The sequence below is a fragment of the Neomonachus schauinslandi genome, chromosome 5, assembly GCF_002201575.2.
Source record: "Neomonachus schauinslandi chromosome 5, ASM220157v2, whole genome shotgun sequence".
Taxonomy (NCBI): Eukaryota; Metazoa; Chordata; class Mammalia; order Carnivora; family Phocidae; genus Neomonachus; species Neomonachus schauinslandi.
In genome coordinates this window covers 118,825,227-118,847,319 of record NC_058407.1, presented here as the reverse complement: position 1 = coordinate 118,847,319, position 22,093 = coordinate 118,825,227, and the positions used below count along the sequence as shown (strand labels likewise).

The 22,093-nt window shown below is 36.2% G+C and overlaps 1 protein-coding gene across 3 annotated transcripts in view; it reads left to right on the top strand.

Annotated features, from left to right (window-relative positions):
- PLXDC2 (plexin domain containing 2) overlaps nt 1-22,093 on the top strand; it is a 469,806-nt gene that overhangs the window by 374,591 nt on the left and 73,122 nt on the right. For all 3 annotated transcript variants that reach the window (XM_021696777.2, XM_044915539.1, XM_021696778.2), the window contains 3 exons: nt 9,354-9,414; nt 15,748-15,898; nt 17,559-17,597. In XM_021696777.2, the coding sequence (XP_021552452.1) occupies nt 9,354-9,414; nt 15,748-15,898; nt 17,559-17,597 (251 nt within the window). The remainder of the gene's footprint in view (nt 1-9,353; nt 9,415-15,747; nt 15,899-17,558; nt 17,598-22,093) is intronic.

The window sequence follows — 22,093 nt, the reverse complement described above, 5'->3', positions numbered from 1 at the left end:
TTGCACTTGGAAGAAGAATAATCCTCCATTGTGGCACTTCCTTTAGAAGGCAGTGTGGGTTAGATCTCATAGAAGGGAAAGCACCAAGGAAACCCCAACAGCTACTCTCCTCTTCAAATCGTAGAGGAGATTAGTTCTGAAACTGACTATGTTGACAGATGCTGTATGACCATGGATGCCTGGTTTCATGTGGTAATATGTACCATCTCAGGGTTTTTAAAAGAGGAATACCTCAATTTTAATCTTTTTGGTAGCCTTCAATTTCCACCCCACTCAAAAAGTTTACCCATTTAAGTCTAAACATTTAACCCTAAGATATCCTTTGGGTTTTGGCTGACTTTTTCATTCTATCAATAAAATCATTACTTTTCAACCTTCCAAAATCATAATAAATATTACTTTGTATCTCTAATGAGGGTTGTTATGAGTCTCAGCTGTTTACTAATTCTTCTATAATCTGGTATAGCTGCCTTATTTTTGCCACTTAATCAAGCTATGAGTGTTAACTTCTCATTTTACTCTGCACTCATATAGGAAAGACACAAGGCATGAAGCAATTAATGATTTGACATTCTCCCAAAACTTCACTTTCTAAGATTCTAACTTCTCCTTGCCTCTTCAACTATATAGTACCTTGTTGATTAGAAGAGATGAGAGTAGCCATTTGGTCTTGTTTCTTATCTTGGGAAGAAAGCATTCACTCTTTCATCATTATGTGTGATGTTAGCTGTAGATTACTTATAGATATCCTGTATTATTTATGATTATAGAATTTTGAAAACCCCAGTAGTTAGGAATCAAAACCCACAGACCTGAAATAATTAAAACATATGGCCAAATAATCAATTCATTCCATGTTTTAAAGAAATATATTAATGCAATTAATAGCACTGGTAATGAAGATCATTTGCTCATCTTGATAGAGGAAAAAATATTTGATAAAATCTAACATTTTTTCCTAAGTAAAAAAGCAGATGGAGATAGAAGGAAGTGTATTAACATAACAATAAGCATTACTTGACAGCAATGGAAAAAATATACTGAACATTGAAGCCCCAGAGACATTCCAGTTAAAATAAAGAAGAAAGGAAGGATGTGATTATTACTGTTATGTAATAGAATTCTCTATTTCTGGTTAATGCACAGAGAAAAGAAACATAAATAAGAGACATGACTATTGGAAAGGAGAAGCAAAGTTATTATTTATAAATAAAGGTACCAGTTACAAAACAACTACACAAAAATCAATAGCTTTCCATGTCAGAAATAACCATTTAGAAAATACAATGATTAAAGCTCTTTAACAATAGCAGAAATCGATAAAATAATTACTAACAAACTTAATGTGTAGGCCCTATATAAGGGAAACAATTAAAGTTCGATGAGGCCCTTAAAAGAACACCTGAAAAAACATTTTATGGATGGAAAGCTAGAATGTAATAAGATGTCAATTAATACCACATTAATTCTACCAAATTCACATAGGACTGCTATTTGGAACATCAGAATGTGATTGTAAAAGTCACAGAAAGAATAAATGAATGAACCTACTCAAGAAAAAGTTTAAAATAAGATCAATGATGGAAGACTTAAAAACTGGGCGCCTGGGTGGCTCAGTTGGTTAAGCAACTGCCTTCGGCTCAGGTCATGATCCTGGAGTCCCTGGATCGAGTCCCACATCGGGCTCCCTGCTCGGCAGGGAGTCTGCTTCTCCCTCTGACCCTCCCCCCTCTCATGTGCTCTTTCTCATTCTCTCTCTCTCAAATAAATAAATAAAATCTTTAAAAAAAAAAAAAGACTTAAAAACTACTAGGTATTAAATTATGTTATAAAAAACTATAATGATGAAATCATCATTACAAGAAGGAACAAAGCAATCAATGGAAGAGTGTATAATTTCAGAAGTAGAGCTTAGCATATGAGTTTATTATGTAAGAAAACAGGCAGCTCCAAACAATGGGTAAAGATCTATTCAAAAGGGGTGCCTGGGTGGCTCAGTCAGTAAGCGTCTGCCTTGGGTTCAGGTCTCGATCCCAAGGTTCTGGAATCCAGCCCCTGGAACCCCTTGAGCCCCAAGTTGATTGGGCCCTTGGAGCCCCCCATCAGTTGGGCCCCTTGAGCCCCGTGTTGGTTGGTCAGGCTCCCTGCTAAGCAGGGAGCCTGCTACTCACCCTGCTTATGCTCTCACTCTCTCTTTCTCTCTCAAATAAATAAATAAAATCTTAAAAAAATAAAATCTATTCAACAAATGATCCTGGGACTCTCAGCCATCTATTTTAATAAAATTTGTATATTTAGATTTGGTTCTTCACACCATATACCAGAATAAATTTAGAATAGATTAGAGAAGTAAAAGTAAAGAATGCAATAATGGACTAACTAGAAGAGAGTATGGCAAATGTAGTGCCAAATTTAATGCCAAAGTAGTGGAGGCCTTTCTGAGCAAAAAAGCAAAGAAAGAAATCTTGCAAGGAAAGTTTGAAAAACAAACACCACAATGTAAAAATACAAACTGTTGTATGACCAAAAAAATCATATTTAGAATAGAATGGCAAATTATAGACAGGTGATACAGTTAACAGAATTTCGTGCTCTAGTTCATAGAAATCCTGTAAAGACAAAACAAAACAAAAAAAAACCCAGTCAAATAAAATAGAGAAAATAAATGAATACACTATTTAAAAATGTAGAAATAATAAGTTAATAAACATGTTTTAAAATTTTATCCTCACCTGTAATAGAAGAAATGCTCATTAAAGTAAGATATATCATTTTTAATCCATCAAATTGCAAAAAGAATGATGATGAATATTTTTATAAGGTTTAAATGACATGTGGTATTCTCATACATAGGTTGAGTAAATTTTTTATAAAGCCATATAATGGAATATATGCTGTCATTAAAAATTAACTCTCAAGGGATATTTATGGACATGGAAAAATTTCTAGGCTATAGTATTAACTGTAGAAAAGCAAGCTATCATACGTTATGATTCAATTTGATTAATACATAGGTGTAAGCAAAGGTATATTAAATAAGTCTGGGTGGGAAATGAAATTAATGATATTTTAGCATTGAGATAACACCTTCTCTGCCACATGTATAAAGGACAAGATTCTGGATATCAGATGACTTGAACCCAGTTTTCCATCTGAAACTCATCTCCAAAACAAAGTTCCTGCATTTTGCAACTAACTGTTCTTATTGGCATTGGATTATGATTCTGAGCTGCAACTAACATCAAGAGCTTTTATTAAGAGACAACAAATCTGGGGCACCTGGGTGGCTCAGTCAGTTGGGTGTCTGACTCTTGATTTCAGCTCAGGTTTCCATCTCAGGATTGTGAGTTCAAGCCCTGCATTGAACTCCACATTGGGCATGGAGCCGGAAGGAAGGAAGGAAGGAAGAAGAAAGAAAAGGAGGGAGGGAGGAAGGAAGGAAGACACAACAAACTTCACATTCTTGCATATTAGATTGATGTAAAATTTCATAATTTGTCCTACAGTGTTGTCTCCGTAATACATTACTGTGTACTTAGGTTCATCTGTCATTCCTAGCACTCTATGTAATGAGTGGTTCAGGCATGAAAAATCTGGAAAATTTTAAGATCAGGTTTCTCAGTTTTAGAAGAAATGGTTTTAGAAGTGAAGTCATCCATCTCATGCCTGAAGCCAATTAGGAACAACAGGAATGCCCTATATGGGAAATAAGATAAAATTGTTTTACTAATTTTTTATTGAGAATAATTATTATAATCAGCATTTTAAATTTTATGAACTTTTCCAATTACATTTTTTAGTATTTCAAAACAAAATAATTTCCTTATATATTATAGTTTCATACTACCTATCACCTATTTTACCCAATGATAAAATGTGTTATTAGTTATAATCGTGGCTGGTTATCATTATATATCATTATACTTGTCTCTCATCTAAAATACTTCTGCTTCTTTTTAAAACATCTTTCCATTTCTTTGATGCTGCAGGATCATTTTTCATACTTTTAGACTGTGACAAGAAAATTTACTAAATGAACAATTGATTTTTCCATTAAGATAACACACCCTGTTAAATACACATAAGGCTAACAAGGACCATTTAAATTATGAGACACCTCGATGAGCTATTTGCCCTAGTCTTCAGAATTTTACAGATCTTTACTTTTTATATAATAAACTAGAACAGAGGCCAGTAGACTACAGGAAGTGGGCCAAGTTTGACCCACTTCCTGTTTTTATAAATAAAGTTTTATTGGAATACAACCACACCCATTTCTTAGGAATTTGTGGCTGCTTTTGAGCAGTAGAGGAGGCAAGTAGAACAGAAACTATATAGCCTGCAAAGCCTAAAATATTTACTGTCCCTCCTTTTTCAGAAAACATTTGCTAACTCCTCATCTAGAAACTAATTCCTAACCAAGTCTTAAGATTCTGTGAGGTTTCTTTCCTAGATTCTCTTTTGCAGATATTTCATCTCAATGGTGAAACGACATGTGTTTAATTGTGCAGTAAGAGATGCACTTTATGTTTAACCCTTATGTATGCATTTTAACACTTACTCTACTTCCTTCACCTGAATACATTACCCTTGCAAAGTAAGTTGTATTTCTGAAACCCTTTCTATAGAACTGAGGTAAGTTAGAGAGAGACAAAATTTACACTTTAATCTCTGGATTGGAGGGATGCTGCAAGCCAGGAGAGTATTGTTTGTTTTCTAGGCTGCCTTATTGAATGGGGTTCACTTAACAAGGCTCTTGGGGGCTTTGAAATCAACACCCCATTGAAACTGAGTGGAGAATAGTACAATTAATTTGAAGTACAGCTCTCTATCAATTTGTTTTGGAATTAGGTAATGCTGAGACAAAGGGAATAACATGAAAATAAAAAAAATGGAAACCTATCGTGGTTAGGAGTTCAGACTTTATTAAAACCAATTTTTGAGGAATATTTACAAAACCACGTAATCTCTGTGTGTTTATAAATATTGCATAAAGATTTGACCCAATTTGAAAGCAACTTAGATTTTTCTCTCCTAAGATTCTGTAATACTAATTCCCAAATGTGATGATAAAGGACTTTAGGTATAGAACACATTTCACATTAATATGGTACACAGAATTAATTCCTAAGTATTTTCCAAAATGCTGTCTCTAAAATGAAAATCTCACTCATTTTCAACAATTGTCGACCTAGTTACACATATACTACAAAAACATATAGCGGTATTAAAAACAGCTGATATTTACTAAATGTTGACTATGTACCAAACACAATTTTAGTCCTTAGATAACCTCCCTACCTCATTTTACAGATGAGGAAACAAGCTTAGATAGGAAAAATAACTTGCCTGAGATCTCATTCCTGTTTGTGCCCAAGCCCAAATTCTAACTCTAGCAGTTTGACTCCAACCCCCCTTTGAACCATGTACTCCCAAGTCTAAAATAAGCTAAAAGCAACCAATCGGAGTATAATAATAGACCCTAGCACTTGATTTAGGGGGGGCACTGAGAAGGGGTTGTTGACTCTTAGTGGGAAAAAAGGAGGTGCTTCTCAGAAGAGACAGGCTGGAGTTGAATTGGATTTACTAACTAGAGACAAAGAAGGTATTCCAGACATAATTAATAGCATGTTCAAAGGCAAAAATGAAAGAGCACAACACATTCAGGCAGGGGCACTAAAGGGCATAAGAACAGCTCTTAGAAGATGGACAGGAGACGTGGGAAGGGGCCTGCCAGTGGACATTTCATACAGGAAATCAGTGGTGTTAAAATTCAGTGTGGTAAGAATCACCTGGGGTGCCTTGTTTACAGTGAAAATTGCTGGACCCAAACTGCCAGAGAATCTTATTCAGCTACATTCATGAATTTGCTTTCAACAGGAATACTAGGTGACTCTAGTGTAGGAGAGAGCCTCTTAGCTAACAGTGTTAAGAATGTCAGGAAATCAATATGCTGGAGCATGATATGGCTAATATCATTGGGTCTTAGAAAAAATAATGCAGCAGCTCAGTGGAGAGAGGAAAGTGTTCGTAAGGGGATATTTGGTGTTTTTTTTAGAATTCAGAGATAATATAAATGTGATTTTTCTTAGGGACTTGTAACACACATAAACACACACCCTTTGGTTTATAATTGCTTTCAGATGCAATATAGATTAGAGTTAGAAAGAAGACTAAAAATTCAGTGTCCAGTTGTGTTAATTTTCTAAGGCACTGTACATTACAAAAATGCATGAGTTTTCAAATCAAATGTTTTCATGTTTTGCCATTCTCAATCCTTCGTACCCTAGCAATTAGTAAACTGCAGATCAGCTAACAGTGAATCAGTTGTGAATAAATGAATGAATTACTTAATCGAATCACATATTTTCAGTGGAACTTAATTTCACAAAATATAACTGGGGGCTTATTTAATAAATCAAGCAAAATGCACTGTTTCTCTACTTTTCCTAGGATTAATTTAACAATTGGGCTAATTACTTAAGATGAAATTTTGGCTGACCCGTAAATTTAAGATATGGTACTGTCTCGTTAAAATATAAAAGTTATTAATTCCCATTGGCTTTGAATACATCTGGAATAGAGTAAGTGAAGACAGACTGCATTTTAAAAATTATCTGTTCCGTTTATTTACTTGTAGCTCTCAAAATGACTTGTGATTAGGTGACTCCCAAAATATATTTTTTTTAGAAAATCAATTGCAAAAGGAAGTGTCAATATATTTTTCAATATTTAAACAAACTTGAAAGGACAAAAGGAGAGGAGGGAACAGCCAACTACCTCATCTGGAATTAAACAGGCTCCAAATGTCAGAATCTCTTTGGGTAACCAGAGATGGCCTTGACCAACTGGGGATTCTCAAACTTGGGATGCCAGATCACACACTGATGTTTATTCCACACTTAAGTTTATTCAACACAGATGGTAGGCATAAAATAGCAGAGCTCTAATGGATCATGTTTGGGCAAAATGATAGATACGGTCTTCTTTGTTGACAGTAGAGATGTTTTCACATTCCACTTGAATTAAATTATGCTCATCCATGCCATGGTACATAATCTCTGGCAAGGATTCTTAGAAAAAGTCATCATGTAGACTCATTGCAAAACAAGTGAAAAAAAAGTTGCAAAGTGATACTATAAGAAAATATAGGGGCACCTGGGTGGCTCAGTTGGTTAAGCGACTGCCTTCGGCTCAGGTCATGATCCTGGAGTCCCGGGATCGAGTCCCGCATCAGGCTCCCTGCTCAGCGGGGAGTCTGCTTCTCCCTCTGACCCTCCTCCCTCTCCTGCTCTCTATCTCTCATTCTTTCTCTCTCAAATAAATAAATAAAATCTTAAAAAAAAAATACTATAAGAAAATATAGACAAAAGTTGAATGACCTCCATTACTTTTGAAAAATATATAGGTATCTATATTAATATTCATCAATATGGATTCATATATTATATATAAATATATACTTAGCTATTAAAATTCAGGGGTTATGTAAATCCTTAGTTTTAACAGACGAGCAAAATATTTTGAATTTCTAGTATGAAAAAGAAATTATGTGTTAGATATACTAGGTATGACTTTATATGATACCAGTCCTGACTTTAAAATGTTCACAATTGGGGCATCTGGGTGGCTCAGTTGGTTGAGCGTCTACCTTCGGCTTGGGTCATGATCCCAGGGTCCTGGGATGGAGCCCCGCATGGGGCTCCCTGCTCAGCGGGGAGCCTGCTTCGCCCTCTCCCTCTGCTTCTCCCCCCTGCTCGTGCTCTCTCTCTCTCTCTCAAATAAATAAAATCTTTAAAAAAATTTTTTTTTAAATGTTCACAATCAAGTTTGGTAAATAAGACATACGCACATGAAGTTTTATATGAAGGGGAAAAGTTACATAGTAAAATAAGATGTGATCAGAGCAATTATGAAGCTTTATCAGATAGAATGGACTCCAGGTAGTAATTTTTGGGTCTTAAAAATATAAATGGACTATAGCTGGTTAGATAAGGAGGGCAGAAAATCATTCCAATCAAGGAAGACAGTAGGACTGAACAATATCTTATTAAGCCAATGTTTGCTGATTTAGACCATTTAGAGATGACCTAGGCATACCGATGTTAGGGGTTCACAAGCACACCTTCGGGTTCACTAATTAACTAGGATTCCCAGAACTCCAAAAAGCTGTTATACTCAAGGTTGCCATTTGTTATAGCAAAAGGATACAGATTAAAATCAATGAAGGTGAAAAATACATAGGGTAGAGTCCGCAAGAGACCAGGCACAAGCGTCCAGTTGTCTTCTCCCAGTAGAGTTGTACAGATAGCACTTAAGTCCCCCAACAGCAATTTGAGAAAACACACACCAAGTGTTGCCAACCAAGGAAGCGTACCCATGCTTTGGTGTCCAGAGTTTTTATTGAGGGTCAGAGAGATAGGTATGAATTTCTTTATGACTATTCTCATCTCTAGTCCCTAGCCCCTCCAAGAGGGGCTAGATCTATTTCACTTCACTTACAGAACAACATCGTTCAAAATTAAAACATATTGCTGGAGCCATGGTTGTGTTTTCAGATTGATGTTTCTTTCATGTAATCACATTTACTTCAATGAAAATGTTGAAATTGAATAGCTATAACACCAAACTGTTATAGCATGGCCCTAGTATCCAGGTGAATAAAAACAGCCATTCAGCATAAAGCATATTGTTAGCATAAACTATCTTGCATAGCCCTACATCCAAGATATACAAAGCCACTTTTATCAGGTGAGATATTCCCAAGGGCTTGGAGGTTATCTCCTGGGAACCAGACAAGGGTCAGCTCTTTCTTTGGAATGTGAGGGTTTGAACACCCCAAACCTGCTGAGTTAACCCTTTACTGCACAAAGGAGAGTTTGAGTGACTATGGGTCTTAAATTTTTAAAAAAAAATAAGGAAAACAAATAAAGAGATCTGAAATCCTAAAAAAAAAAATGATACCTGCAAAAAAATTGCCTATATCCATTTGTTTTGATGATGAGAAAAAAATGTATGAGTAAAAAGAAAACCAACTTCATAGAAAAACAATTGGCCTTACCTTTGTTTGGGGACCCAGGTGTTCTGCACCATGTAGTGGGCATCAGTAGAGTAATTTGTTGCCATGAGTGATCTTAACACCATGCCTACCTAAGGAATGAGCTGTTACTCACCACACTGTAAATATTTCACTGCTGCCCCAATTAACAGTTCTATAAAAGAAAGTTTATGTTGTGCTAAACTGAAAATTTGAGAATTAACTACTTACCAGTCTTTTCATTTTCATTTCTCCCCACCCCCAACTCTGCACCCCATTACTTTCTTTTCTGAACTGCAATGTGTCCTCTCTGAAGATGTTCCAGTGGATTTGATCGCCATCGGCAGGACTGGGTGGACAGTGGATGCCCTGAAGAGGTACATGTGCTTTCTCATGACAAGACTCCTGGGACCAAGCTGTCATATAGAGTCACGACATCTTAATGAAAATGGCATCTAATTTAACAAAAATCTCCAGCAATTATCGAGCCCTTAGTATGTGCCACACAATAGGCTTAACTCTTTACTTGTATTATATTCTCATAGCCTTCCTTGGACTTCAGAGCTGTTATTGCCCCCATATTACCAAGAGGGGAAGAGGGAGAGGCGAGGGGAGATGGTGGGGAGTGGGGAAGCGAGGGTAGCAGAGTTAGGTGTGTGGCTAGGAAATAGAACCAGAAGTCGAATTTTACAAGCAAAAGGCGGTTCTCAAACACTTGTTGCTTTTCTAAGATCTCAGAAGCCATTGTTCATCTTTTTTGCTCAAGTAACAAAACCAACGGTATGGAGGAAAAGACTAATTGCAGCAAATTGATGTAAAATCAGTTAGAAATGGTATAACATGGAAACAGTAACCCCAAGACAAACATGATGGAGACAATGATGCAATGAAGTGATTTAAGCAGGTGTATGCAGTTGCAGGACAATTTTATCCTGTTTAAAATTTTCTAGTGAATTGCATTTACACTGTCATTTCAGGTTCCATAAAGATATTTTATTAGGTTCACACAGAAAAGTATTTGCTTTTTTCTGCCTGTGTTAAGTTTTAGGGTATGAATTTTGAATGAAAACTATTAACAATTATGCAAGTTTTCTCGTTCAGGAAAAGCAAATCATGTCAAAGTGCTCTCTTTAAAACTACTGGGAGACCAATGGTTATTAGAACCTTTTTAAAAATTAAGTTTTTATTTATGATATCCTATAAATATCTTGAGAAAAACATCTTTGAGAATATACTTGAATTTTAAGTGCAGAATTGCCAGTGCAGCTTTAATCAACTTTTTGACATTTGGGGGATTATAGTGATATACACTAATAGTGATATACGCTGATCTATTTCACTTCACTTACAGAATAACATCATTCAAAATTAAAACATATTGCTGGAGCCATGGTTGTGTTTTCAGATTGATGTTTCTTTCATGTAATCACATTTACTTCAATGAAAATGTTGAAATTGAATAGCTATAGTTGTGTAAAGATCAAGAGTGTAATTCAGTCATCTTAATTTTCTTACCCACCATGAACCAAAGAAAATAGAGAAGAAGCCATCATATTTTAAACCCTCCTAAATTTATCTGTGGAGAGTTTATCATGTTCTGTGGAATGTGCCAAGCACTGAAATTACAAAAATGTAAAAAAAAAAAAAAATTACCCCCTATTCCCAAGGAGCTCAGAGTCAAGTATCTTCAATATTCAGTGTTTCCTTTTAATTATGTGATTAAATTGTCAATATTAGTGGCTTTGTGGTGAGCAATTCTATCCTTCTATTAAAATAAAGTCACCAACTCCTGTACATCCTCTGTGCCTAAAACTAGAGTTAAATTTTCTTTCTGATCCTGTGAGATGAATTTACTCCATAAGTGCAAATCCTAATATAGACACTTACTATGTATTATTCTAAGCACGGATAATGTAAAAATGGAGTAATTGTGTCCAGCAGGTAGCTAGACCACTGAACAAAGGACTGCATTTAGAGAAGGACATGAGCAGAGAGTAACGATAAGGATGTTGTCTTGTTAAGTAGCATAAGGGAAGGTTTGCTTGAGGAGGAGATATTTGAGATGATGCCTGAAGGGCAACTGGAGCTGAGAAGAGAAGTGGTAAGAACTGAGATTGGGGAGGTGAACAGAGCCCCAAACGTGACAAGTTGAAAGAGTTTGGGCTTCATCCTAAAGACAAGGGAAGAATGGAGTTTCCTCGAAAAATTAAAAATCGAACTACCATATGATCCAGCAGTTCCACTCCTGGGTATTTAGCCAAAGAAAATGAAACACTCACTCAAAAAGATAACAGCACCTCCATGTTCATTGCAGCATTATTCACAATAGCCAAGATATGGAAATAACCTAAGTGTCCATTGATGGATGAATGGATAAAGAAAATGTGGTGTATATATATGAATGTACACACACACACACACTGGAACATTATTTAGCCATAAAAAGAAGGAAATCTTGCCATTTGTCACAATATGGATGAATCTTGAGGGCATTATGCTGCATAAAATAAGTCAGACAGAAAAGACTAAAACTGTATGATCTCACTTATATGTGGAATCTAAGCAAAACAACAACCAAAACCAAAACCAAAACCCAAATTCATGGATAGAGAACAGATGGGTGGTTAGGGTGGGTGAGATTGCAGAAGGAGCTCAAAAGGGACAAACTTCCAGCTATAAAATAAATAAGTCCTGAGGATGTAACATACAGCATGGTGACTGTAGTTAATAATACGGTGTTGCATATTTGAAAATTGCTGAGAGTAAATCTTAAAAATTCTCATCACAACAACAAAAAAAAACTTTTTGCAATTATGTATGGTGACAGATGTAAAGTAGACTTATTGTGGAGATCATTTTGCAATGTATAAAAAATATCAAATCATTATGTCATACACCTGAAACTAATATACTGCTATGTGTATATATTATACCTTAATTAAAAAAAAATAAAGGCAAGGGAAAGGCTTTTAATCAGGGCCTTTTGGAAGAATCACCTTGGCTATGGGTGAATAATAGGTTATGAGGCAAGAAGCCAAGAAGTTGACTATAGTTAAAACCCAGGTCAATGATGCTGATGATCTGGCCTGCATCAGTGGGTAGGGTAATGGTGACCACAGAGGGGGTAGGGGAAGGATCAGTAGGTAGGCAGCTGAATGGAAATGAGGACTGTGAAAGTCCTCTTTTGTATCATCTATCTTCTTATTTCTCTGTGTTTCATCCTGGGGAGTTTCTTCAGATAAATTTGCCAGTTTATTAATTCTGTCTTTATCTCATTTAATCCACGATTTAACATATCCATTGAAGTAGTAATTTCAAAAAGTGTATTTTTCATTTCTAAAATTTAAATTTTACACTTTATTAAATAATCTGCCAAGACATTTTTGTAGTCTGGGTTACTAGTTCATTTTTAAATTTTACCTTTCATTTCTTTAAATATTTCGTATATAACTTTTTTGTGTATCTTACATTGGATGATCACAATATCTAAAGATTTTGGTAGTTTAAATATGTTGTTCATTGTTTTTGCTGACTTTGTCAGTGTTCTTTTTCTTTTTGTGTTTCTTTTTGTGTCCTTTAATTAGAATTGCATTTTTATTTGATCCTATTCCATGGGAATCCCAAGGACCTAAGTAGATGGTACTTTCCACCAAAGAATTTGATGATGAGAAACTGAGAATTTTAGGGGATACCATATGTCCCTATTTCATATGGAGAGGAGAGGTTTAGGTTTATCTCCCCATCTACTGCTGGCACAAGGCTTGATGTCCTTGAAGAAATATTGATTTTTAACATTCCTTGCCGTCTGGGCAAATCCTGCGTTTTTACCTGGCTTAATGTATATGACTCCTACTCCACAGCACACAGCTTTTGCTTTGTTTTGTTTTGGGGGAGAGACAATAGAAAGGTGCCCTTGGAGATTTTCTTTGCTTCCTGCAAATTCTAGTAATGCTTTAAAATTCATATTTTGGGTGCCTGGGTGGCTCAGTTGGTTAAGCAACTGCCTTCAGCTCAGGTCATGATCCCAGAGTCCCAGGATCGAGTCCCGCATGGGGCTCCCTGCTCGGCGGGGAGTCTGCTTCTCCCTCTGACCCTACCCCCCTCTTGTGCTCTCTCTCTCTCTTAAATAAATAAATAAAATCTTTAAAAAAAATTAAAATTCATATTTTATCCAGAATCTACTTGTTTTGCAGAAGGAGGCACATTTAGAGTCTTTAATCTGCCTTTACTGCTATAAGCTAAACAAGTCCAGGATGTTAGGTTCAACATTAAGCTGTTTGCTAACACTGGTCTTTGACAATAGGAACACAGGAGGAGATAATATGTGAGGAGTTCCATTTGAGACTTATTGCGTTTGAGATGTCTGTGACACCCACATGCATAATAAGTCAATAGATGGATATTTGGGTCAGAAATCCATGAGAGAGATGTGTATTGTTGCTATCGATTTATGTAAATCGACATGAAGATGTGAATTGAAATCATGGCTATGGTGGAAATTGCTAGTGAGAATGCATATAGCAAAAAGATTAGTCAAGAAAGATCTATAAGAACTACCAACACATACAGGAAATAAAGGAGTTGTAGAAAGCTATCAGAAAATTGGTGAGAGAGTGTGTCACAGAACCCTAAACTAGAAAGTGGACAGCTCTGCCCCATGCTGTGAGTTATGGAGAATATAGACGATTTTGTGCATAAGAAGATATTAGAACCACCAGCATAAGAAATTTCAATTAACTTGTAATGGATAACAACAAGAATTCCATAGGTGGGGAAAGTGGGAGTCTGTGAAGACCAAGGCAGACCAATCTCTGACTGAATGGAAGTATGACTGAATGGAAGGAGAAGTAGGGGATTGTCAGGATGCATTGTGGAAAAGAAGGAGGACTGAGTGTTTAAAATAAGACTGGACATGATTGAGTGTGTTTAAGTGCTAATGGGAACAAGGCAGTGGAAAACCTGAGATTGAAAACATTTTGAAGAAAAGGGATGTATTAAATGAGCAAGTTTACGATACCTGAAAAAGTGGGTTGAGTTGGGCCAGAGTAGAGGTTGAGAGAATAGCTATAAATACTGGGGCCCATCCATGATTACAGAAATAAAGAGGGATAAGTCCGTACAGAATCAAGCAAGAATGCTGATTTGTAAAGAAATGTAGAGAATTCTTGCTGATGACTCTTATCAAGGAAATAAAAGGTGAGCCCATGGGGTAAGATTGGGAGAGGCATTTTGGGATTATACTTTTCAGTAGAGTGGAGAGGTTTGAAACTGATATGGAGGATGGTGGGAGAGGAGACCAGCAAAGCTGGGCAGTGTTGCCAAGCAGCACGGAAGGCCTGCTGAGGCCGCAGGAGGTAAATGTATGGAGCTCCCAGTCGGGGGCTGTGTGATTGTTCTCCAGCTTCTCCTAGCTTTGTTACAGGGCAGGGAAGATGGGCTTTTTTACTTCATTTGGTATTGGGGATTTCCTGAAAAGGTGGAAAAACAAACAAAACAGGGCAAGATATTTGAAGGAATTGGAAAGAAAGGTTGAAGTGATGGGGGAGAGGGGGATTGAAGGGAGAAAAATATTGTACTTGGGCTTTCTGCGTTGCCAAAGGAGAAACAGAATCTGACTGAAAAGATACATGGAAAGACTGAAAAGAGGACAACTATGATCTCAGAACAAAAGTATCTCCAACTGCCTGTGAGGTCCAGGCTGCGGGGGTGATAACTGTTGTGGAGTCAGCAAGGAGATCATTAGGCCACTGGGCTGAGAAAATGTGGGAACCTTTGTTCCCGTAGGATATTGGGAGTTGAAGTGGGGAAGAAACCTGTATCATATCCCATTAGTGAAAAAGGAAGCCATCTGAGGAGCTCTTGCTGAACTAGTAATAAGTGCGTTGTACTTCATTTATGACAAGAGAAGTTTCAGAAAGGAATTTATTTAATAATAATACTTTTCAAAAGCAGGAGTACCGCCCAGGTACAGACTAGCTATCCCCTACTTAAGACCTACCAGAGGGATGGAGTCCTTTGAAGAACAAAGAGGTGGGGATAAACACCAGCTTCTAAACCATAAAAGTTTGGGTGTTGGAGATTGTTGCTGGTGAAGGTCATAGGATTTATTTTTGTGGGCTATAAATAAAAAATAAAATATGCATCTTTTCCTGGTGTCTTCAGTCTAGCTCTGCTAGAGAGAAATAGGCTAAGTGATTACAGGAGGGTCATTCAATCTTTTGCTTGGGTGGCTTTCAATATTTCACAAAAGAAAACAAAAATTTTAAATATTCTCTCAACCTGTGGTGGATTATTTTTGAAACAATAAAGTCATATGGAGCATTTAGCATAATCGGTTTGAAATGCATTCTTTCTCCACATACCTAACCATGTTTTAAATCTTACCTTTTTGCACACATTTTTCTTCTTGTATGAACTTCTCCCTCTTGACATCATGTCTCTTATAAATAAATCGATATAAAATTTAGGGCAAGATAAAGAGTAATATGAAAGGTTAACTGCAGAAATGATGAAATCCAAATATCTAAAGGTGGAAATGCTTTGCTACATCCAATTTTTTCTCATCTATTTTGTATACTTTGTAAATTCTTATAACCCACAAATAATGTCCTATACAAAAATAACAGATTCCTCTTCTTTGACGTGATTTTTTTAAATGCATATACAATCAATCGCTGTTAAATTGTTTACCCATTTGTTTCTCTTATTAGTCCAAAGAGAAGATGTGTGAGAACACGGAGCCAATGGAAAGTTCTTCTCAAACCACCACAACTGTACAAGCAACAACCACAAAATTCAGGGTCCTAACGACCACCAGAAGAGCAGTGACATCCCAGCTGCCCACCAGCCTGCCCACAGAAGGTACTCTAGATATTCTTGCTTTTTCTCTGAAAGAAGGGAAAGTCACTGTGTTGACATGAACTGGAGTAGCTCTGTAGAGGGAAAGTTATCCTTTGACAGACTGGATTTTTAAAGGATTTCTAAAGGGGAAAAGACAAAATTATTATGGAATAAAAATATGTGTTGGGATTCTTTTAATGTACAGTGTCTTTTATTAAGATTTAGCTTTTACTAATGATTCTGGCTATTTGTCCTCCCTAAAAAAGAAATATAGCCTTCCTTTTATATTGCTAAATTTTGTTGTAACTGAATTCAACATTTCAGTCACAGGAGAGAAAGGCAAAATGCATATAGAGAAAATAGATAATTCTACTTATATGCAGTTCTTATATTTATCTAAATACAGACAATAAGATATGTTGGTCTATAATCTATAGAGGGCCACTGTGTGTCACAGAAATTGTCTTGGAAACCATTTCCTCTGCCAGGAAAGACAAAAGTACTAGAGAATATTGATTCATGGGCACAACTCATTGGGGGAAGAACGTATATCAGCCAAAATATAACCATATATTCTGAATGGTACCACTAGGGACAAATGTGAGACTAGTTGGCCAAGAGTGAGCTTTGGGGGGAAAAAATGGTCATACTTATTTATGGTCATCAACCTTGCTTTCATTTGAACAATAAATTAAACTTGAAACTTTTGCTTTTAATTGAAATTTAATTGGACATTAAAAATTAACTTGAGGGGCGCCTGGGTGGCTCAGTTGGTTGAGCGTCCAACTCTTGATTTCAGCTCAGGTCATGATCTCGGGGTCATGGGATCAAGCCCCAAGTCAGGCTCCATGCTCATTGTGGAGTCTGCTGGAGATTCTCTTTCTCTCTCCCTCTGCCCCTCCCCCCTACTCATGCTCTCTCTCTAAAATAAATTAATATATCTTTTAGAAAAAGTTAACTGTAAAGTTATAAAATGAGATGAGGACAGCTGTTAAATACATTTTATCGCTTTTAAAACCAATGTTGTATTTTAATCCATATTATTTTGTGTTGTTCTATAGCCTGTGGAATATTTCTGTAGTTTGAATCCTACCCAGTGAAAATATTACTTCAGTTTGAATCCTACTCTTTAGAATAAAATATAACCACTGAAATAAGAAAAAAAAAGGCATGTTCATTTGTTTATTTTATTCATTATGGGCAAGATCTTTTCATTTATGATTTTGGTCATATTTATTAGCAATGGATAGGCATTTAACTTTTGAAGTTAAATTCATAAATATTGACAGATCTTTACTTTTCCAATTAATTTAGAATTTCCTCATCTTGATTTTTTAAAATGAATAATGAAGGCCATCACTATAGAGTCTAATTGCAATAAGTCATTTTCAAAAATTAAAAATAAGTTCATTTTAAGTTAAAATTATAACAGTGTACTTTTCTCAAGATCTTAAGAATCTTATAATACTTTACTAAAGTTTTGATCTTGCAATCTTAGTAAGCAATTTTAGTAGTACCTATGTAAACTAGCACTTTGCTCTCATTGCACTAGAAATTAACTGAGTAAGATTTTGAAATCTATTCATGTTATAATTAAGGCATTAGTAGACCATTACTGGTCATCAGATTTATGCACCATTAAATTTTTTTTTGTTACAATAACTTTGAATTTCTCTTCCAGATGATACCAAGATAGCACTACATCTAAAAGATAATGGAGGTAGGAATTGATATTTTTCTTTTATAAATATCTTTAGATACTTATTCATTTCATTCATTTAAATATGAGAAAGAATATGTGGGCTTCTAATATAGAGTGAAGTTATATTTCAGTCTCTGTTAGTATTTAACGTGGGAAGAATTTATTGTTGGGCTTGAAAATCAAAATGGTTTCAATAGCAGAATGAAATTCTAATCCACATGTTTGCCTATGAAAACTACAGGACACCAATGAGCAATTATAAAGTGAAAATTTATCCACACATCTTTCTCTTCTTTTTTGCACTATTCTTTGGTTTAATTGTATATAGGGTATCTGCATGGTGCAGGTATTGGTTTCAAATGGGTTTTCCCCCCCTAAGTTGACTACTCAACATTCTTTATAAATAAAATTAAGAACTAGATCAATATAGAAATATACTTTATAGCCTTTTTATCTTTTATGTGAAGCAAGGGACAAAAATTAGACATACAAAAAGAACATTTAGGTAGTTACATACTTCACATTTTTCTAACACAATTTAGTGATATCTATAATGGTCCTTGAAAATTTGAGGAAGAAAAGTTTTACTGAAGGAAGACTGTGAAAGATATTGCCTAAAATTTTAAAAATAATTCTTTTTCTATTAAACTATTTTAGCTCATATGTGCTTCGCTATCATAGTTTCCTGGATCTTGATAAAAGAGATTTTTTTTATCAGTAACTATTTATTCAGCTCAAGAAGGGGAGGTGCTCCTCTTCTTAGCAGCCTCTTTTATGTAAACGTGGCACTCTGTGATACTGATCTAGACACAGTTTTACTTTTGCAGCCCCGGCTGATTTTGTAAGTAAGTCAAAATCCAATGTATACATTGTTAGGGATTTTTTTTCTTTTAGCAATTGAAGAGAATACTGTCTAATTTACTCAGTCTAGGTTAAGTAACAAATACTTTGTTTTCTTAGGTGACTGTATGATAAGATGTATGCATCTTTAAATTTCATATCAATCCATTTGAAAGATAAGCTGCTTAGCCTCTTCACATAATCATTATTATATCAATTACCCATTCTCTTGGGTCTGTACCATAGTGTTTTATTTCATTCATTCCTTACTTATTATTGTATTAAAGCTGTGAATGGATAGCTTTACAGATGACCATTTGCAACATTATACAAGCTAGAAATAAGTTAAAATCTTAGCACTTATAGGTACTTTAACAATCCCCCAGTTTAGAATTTCTCAGAGCAGGTTGCTACTTAGTTTCATGTGAACATAAGTCTTCAAGTTGGTCTTACCTTATTTTATTTATTTATTTATTTATTTATTTATTTATTGGTTAATCTGCAAAGTTTTTTGGTTTTTTTTTTTTAACGTTCCTGTTACTTTTTTTTATTATGTTATGTTAATCACCATACATTACATTATTAGTTTTTGATGTAGTGTTCCATGATTGATTGCGTATAACACCCAGTGCTCCATTCAGTATGTGCCCTCTTTAATACCCATCACCAGGCCAACCCATCCCCCCACGCCCCTCCCCTCTAGAACCCTCAGTTTGTTTCTCAGAGTCCATAGTCTCTAATGGTTCATCTCCCCTTCTGATTTCCCCCCCTTCATTTCTCCCTTCCTACTATCTTCTTTTTTTTTTAACATACAATGTATTATTTGTTTCAGAGGTAGAGGTCTGTGATTCAACAGTCTTACACAATTCACAGCGCTCACCATAGCACATACCCTCCCCAATGTCTATCACCCAGCCACCCCATCCCTCCCACCCCCCACCACTCCAGCAACCCTCAGTTTGCTTCCTGAGATTAAGAATTCCTCATATCAGTGAGATCATATGATACATGTCTTTCTCTGAATGACTTATTTCGCTCAGCATAACACCCTCAGGTTCCATCCACGTCATTGCAAATGGCAAGATTTCATTCCTTTTGATGGCTGCATAATAGTCCATTGTATATATATACATCTTCTTTATCCATTCATCTGTTGATGGACATCTTGGCTCTTTCCATAGTTTGGCTATTGTGGACATTGCTGCTATAAACATTGGGGTGCACGTACCCCTTCGGATCCCTACATTTGTATCCTTGGGGTGAATACCCAGTAGTGCAATTGCTGGGTCATAGGGCAGCTCTATTTTCAACTTTTTGAGGAACCTCCATACTGTTTTCCAGAGTGGCTGCACCAGCTTGCATTCCCACCAACAGTGTAGGAGGGTTCCCCTTTCTCCACATCCCCGCCAACATCTGTCGTTTCCTGACTTGTTAATTTTAGCCATTCTGACTGGTGTGAGGTGGTATCTCATTGAGGTTTTGATTTGGATTTCCCTGATGCTGAGTGATGTTGAGCACTTTTTCATGTGTCTGTTGGCCATTTGGATGTCTTCTTTGCAAAAATGTCTGTTCATGTCTTCTGCCCATTTCTTGATTGGATTCTTTGTTCTTTGGGTGTTGAGTCTGATAAGTTCTTTATAGAGGTTGGATACTAGCCCTTTATCTGATATGTCATTTGCAAATATCTTCTCCCATTCTGTCGGTTGTCTTTTGGTTTTGTTGACTGTTTCTTTTGCTGTGCAAAAGCTTTTTATCTTGATGAAGTCCCAGTAGTTCATTTTTGCCCTTGCTTCCCTTGCCTTTGGTGATGTTTCTCGGAAGAAGTTGCTGCGGCTAAGGTCAAAGAGGTTGCTGCCTGTGTTCTCCTTTAGGATTTTGATGGATTCCTGTCTCACATTTAGGTCTTTCAACCATTTTGGGTCTATTTTTGTGTGTGGTGTAAGGAAATGGTCCAGTTTCATTCTTCTGCATGTGGCTGTCCAATTTTCCCAACACCATTTGTTGAAGAGACTGTCTTTTTTCCATTGGACATTCTCTCCTGCTTTGTTGAAGATTAGTTTACCATAGAGTTGAGGGTCCATTTCTGGGCTCTCTGTTCCGTTCCATTGATCTATGTGTCTGTTTTTGTGCCAGTACCATACTGTCTTGATGATTACAGCTTTTTTAATAGAGCTTGAAGTCCGGAATTGTGATGCCACCAGCTTTGCTTTTCTTTTTCAACATTCCTCTGGCTATGCGGGGTCTTTTCTGGTTCCGTACAAATTTTAGGATTATTTGTTCCATTTCTTTGAAAAAGTTGCTGGTATTTTGATAGGGATTGCATTAAATGTGTAGATTGCTCTAGGTAGCATTGACATCTTCACAATATTTGTTCTCCCAATCCATGAGCATGGAACGTTTTTCCATTTCTTTGTGTCTTCCTCCATTTCTTTCATGAGTATTTTCTAGTTTTCTGAGTACAGATTCTTTGCCTCTTTAGTTAGATTTATTCCTAGGTATCTTATGGTTTGGGGTGCAATTGTAAATGGGATCGACTCCTTAATTTCTCTTTCTTCTGTCTTGTTGTTGGTGTATAGGAGTGCCACTGACTTCTGTGCATTGATTTTATATCCTGCCACTTTACTGAATTCTTGTATGAGTTCTAGCAGTTTTGGGGTGGAGTCTTTTGGGTTTTCCACATAAAGTATCATATCATCTGCAAAGGGTGAGAGTTTGACTTCTTTGCTGATTCTCATGCCTTTTATTTGTTTTTGTTGTCTGATTGCTGTGGCTAGGACTTCTAGTATTATGTTGAATAGCAGTGGTGATAGTGGACATCCCTGCCATGTTCCTGACTTGAGGGGGAAGCTCTCAGTTTTTCCCCATTGAGAATGATATTTGCTGTGGGTTTTTCATAGATGGCTATTATGATATTGAGGTTTGTACCCTCTATCCCTATACTCTGAAGAGTTTTGATCAAGAAGGGATGCTGTACTTTGTCAAATGCTTTTTCGGCATCTACTGAGAGGATCATATGGTTCTTGTTCTCTCTTTTGTTAATGTATTGTATCACATTGATTGATTTGAAGATGTTGAACCAACCGTGCAGCCCAGGAATAAATCCCACTTGGTCATGGTGAATAATCCTTTTAATGTACTGTTGGATCCTATTGGCTAGTATTTTGGTGAGAATTTTTGCATCTGTGTTCATCAGGGATATTGGTCTGTAATTCTCCTTTTTGATGGGATCTTTGTCTGATTTTGGGATCAAGGTAATGGTGGCCTCATAAAATGAGTTTGGAAGTTTTCCTTCCATTTCTATTTTTTGGAACAGTTTCAGAAGAATAGGTATTAATTCTTCTTGAAATGTTTGGTAGACTTCCCCGGGGAAGCCATCTGGCCCTGGGCTCTTGTTTGTTGGGAAATTTTTGATGACTGCTTCAATTTCCTTAGTGGTTATGGGTCTGTTCAGGTTTTCTATTTTTTCCTGGTTCAGTTTTGGTAGTTGATACATCTCTAGGAATGCATCCATTTCTTCCAGATTATCTAATTTGCTGGCATATAGTTGCTCATAATATGTTCCTATAATTGTTTGTATTTCTTTGGTGTTGGTTGTGATCTCTCCTCTTTCATTCATGATTTTATTTATTTGGGTCCTTTCTCTTTTCGTTTTGATAAGTCTGGCCAGGGGTTTA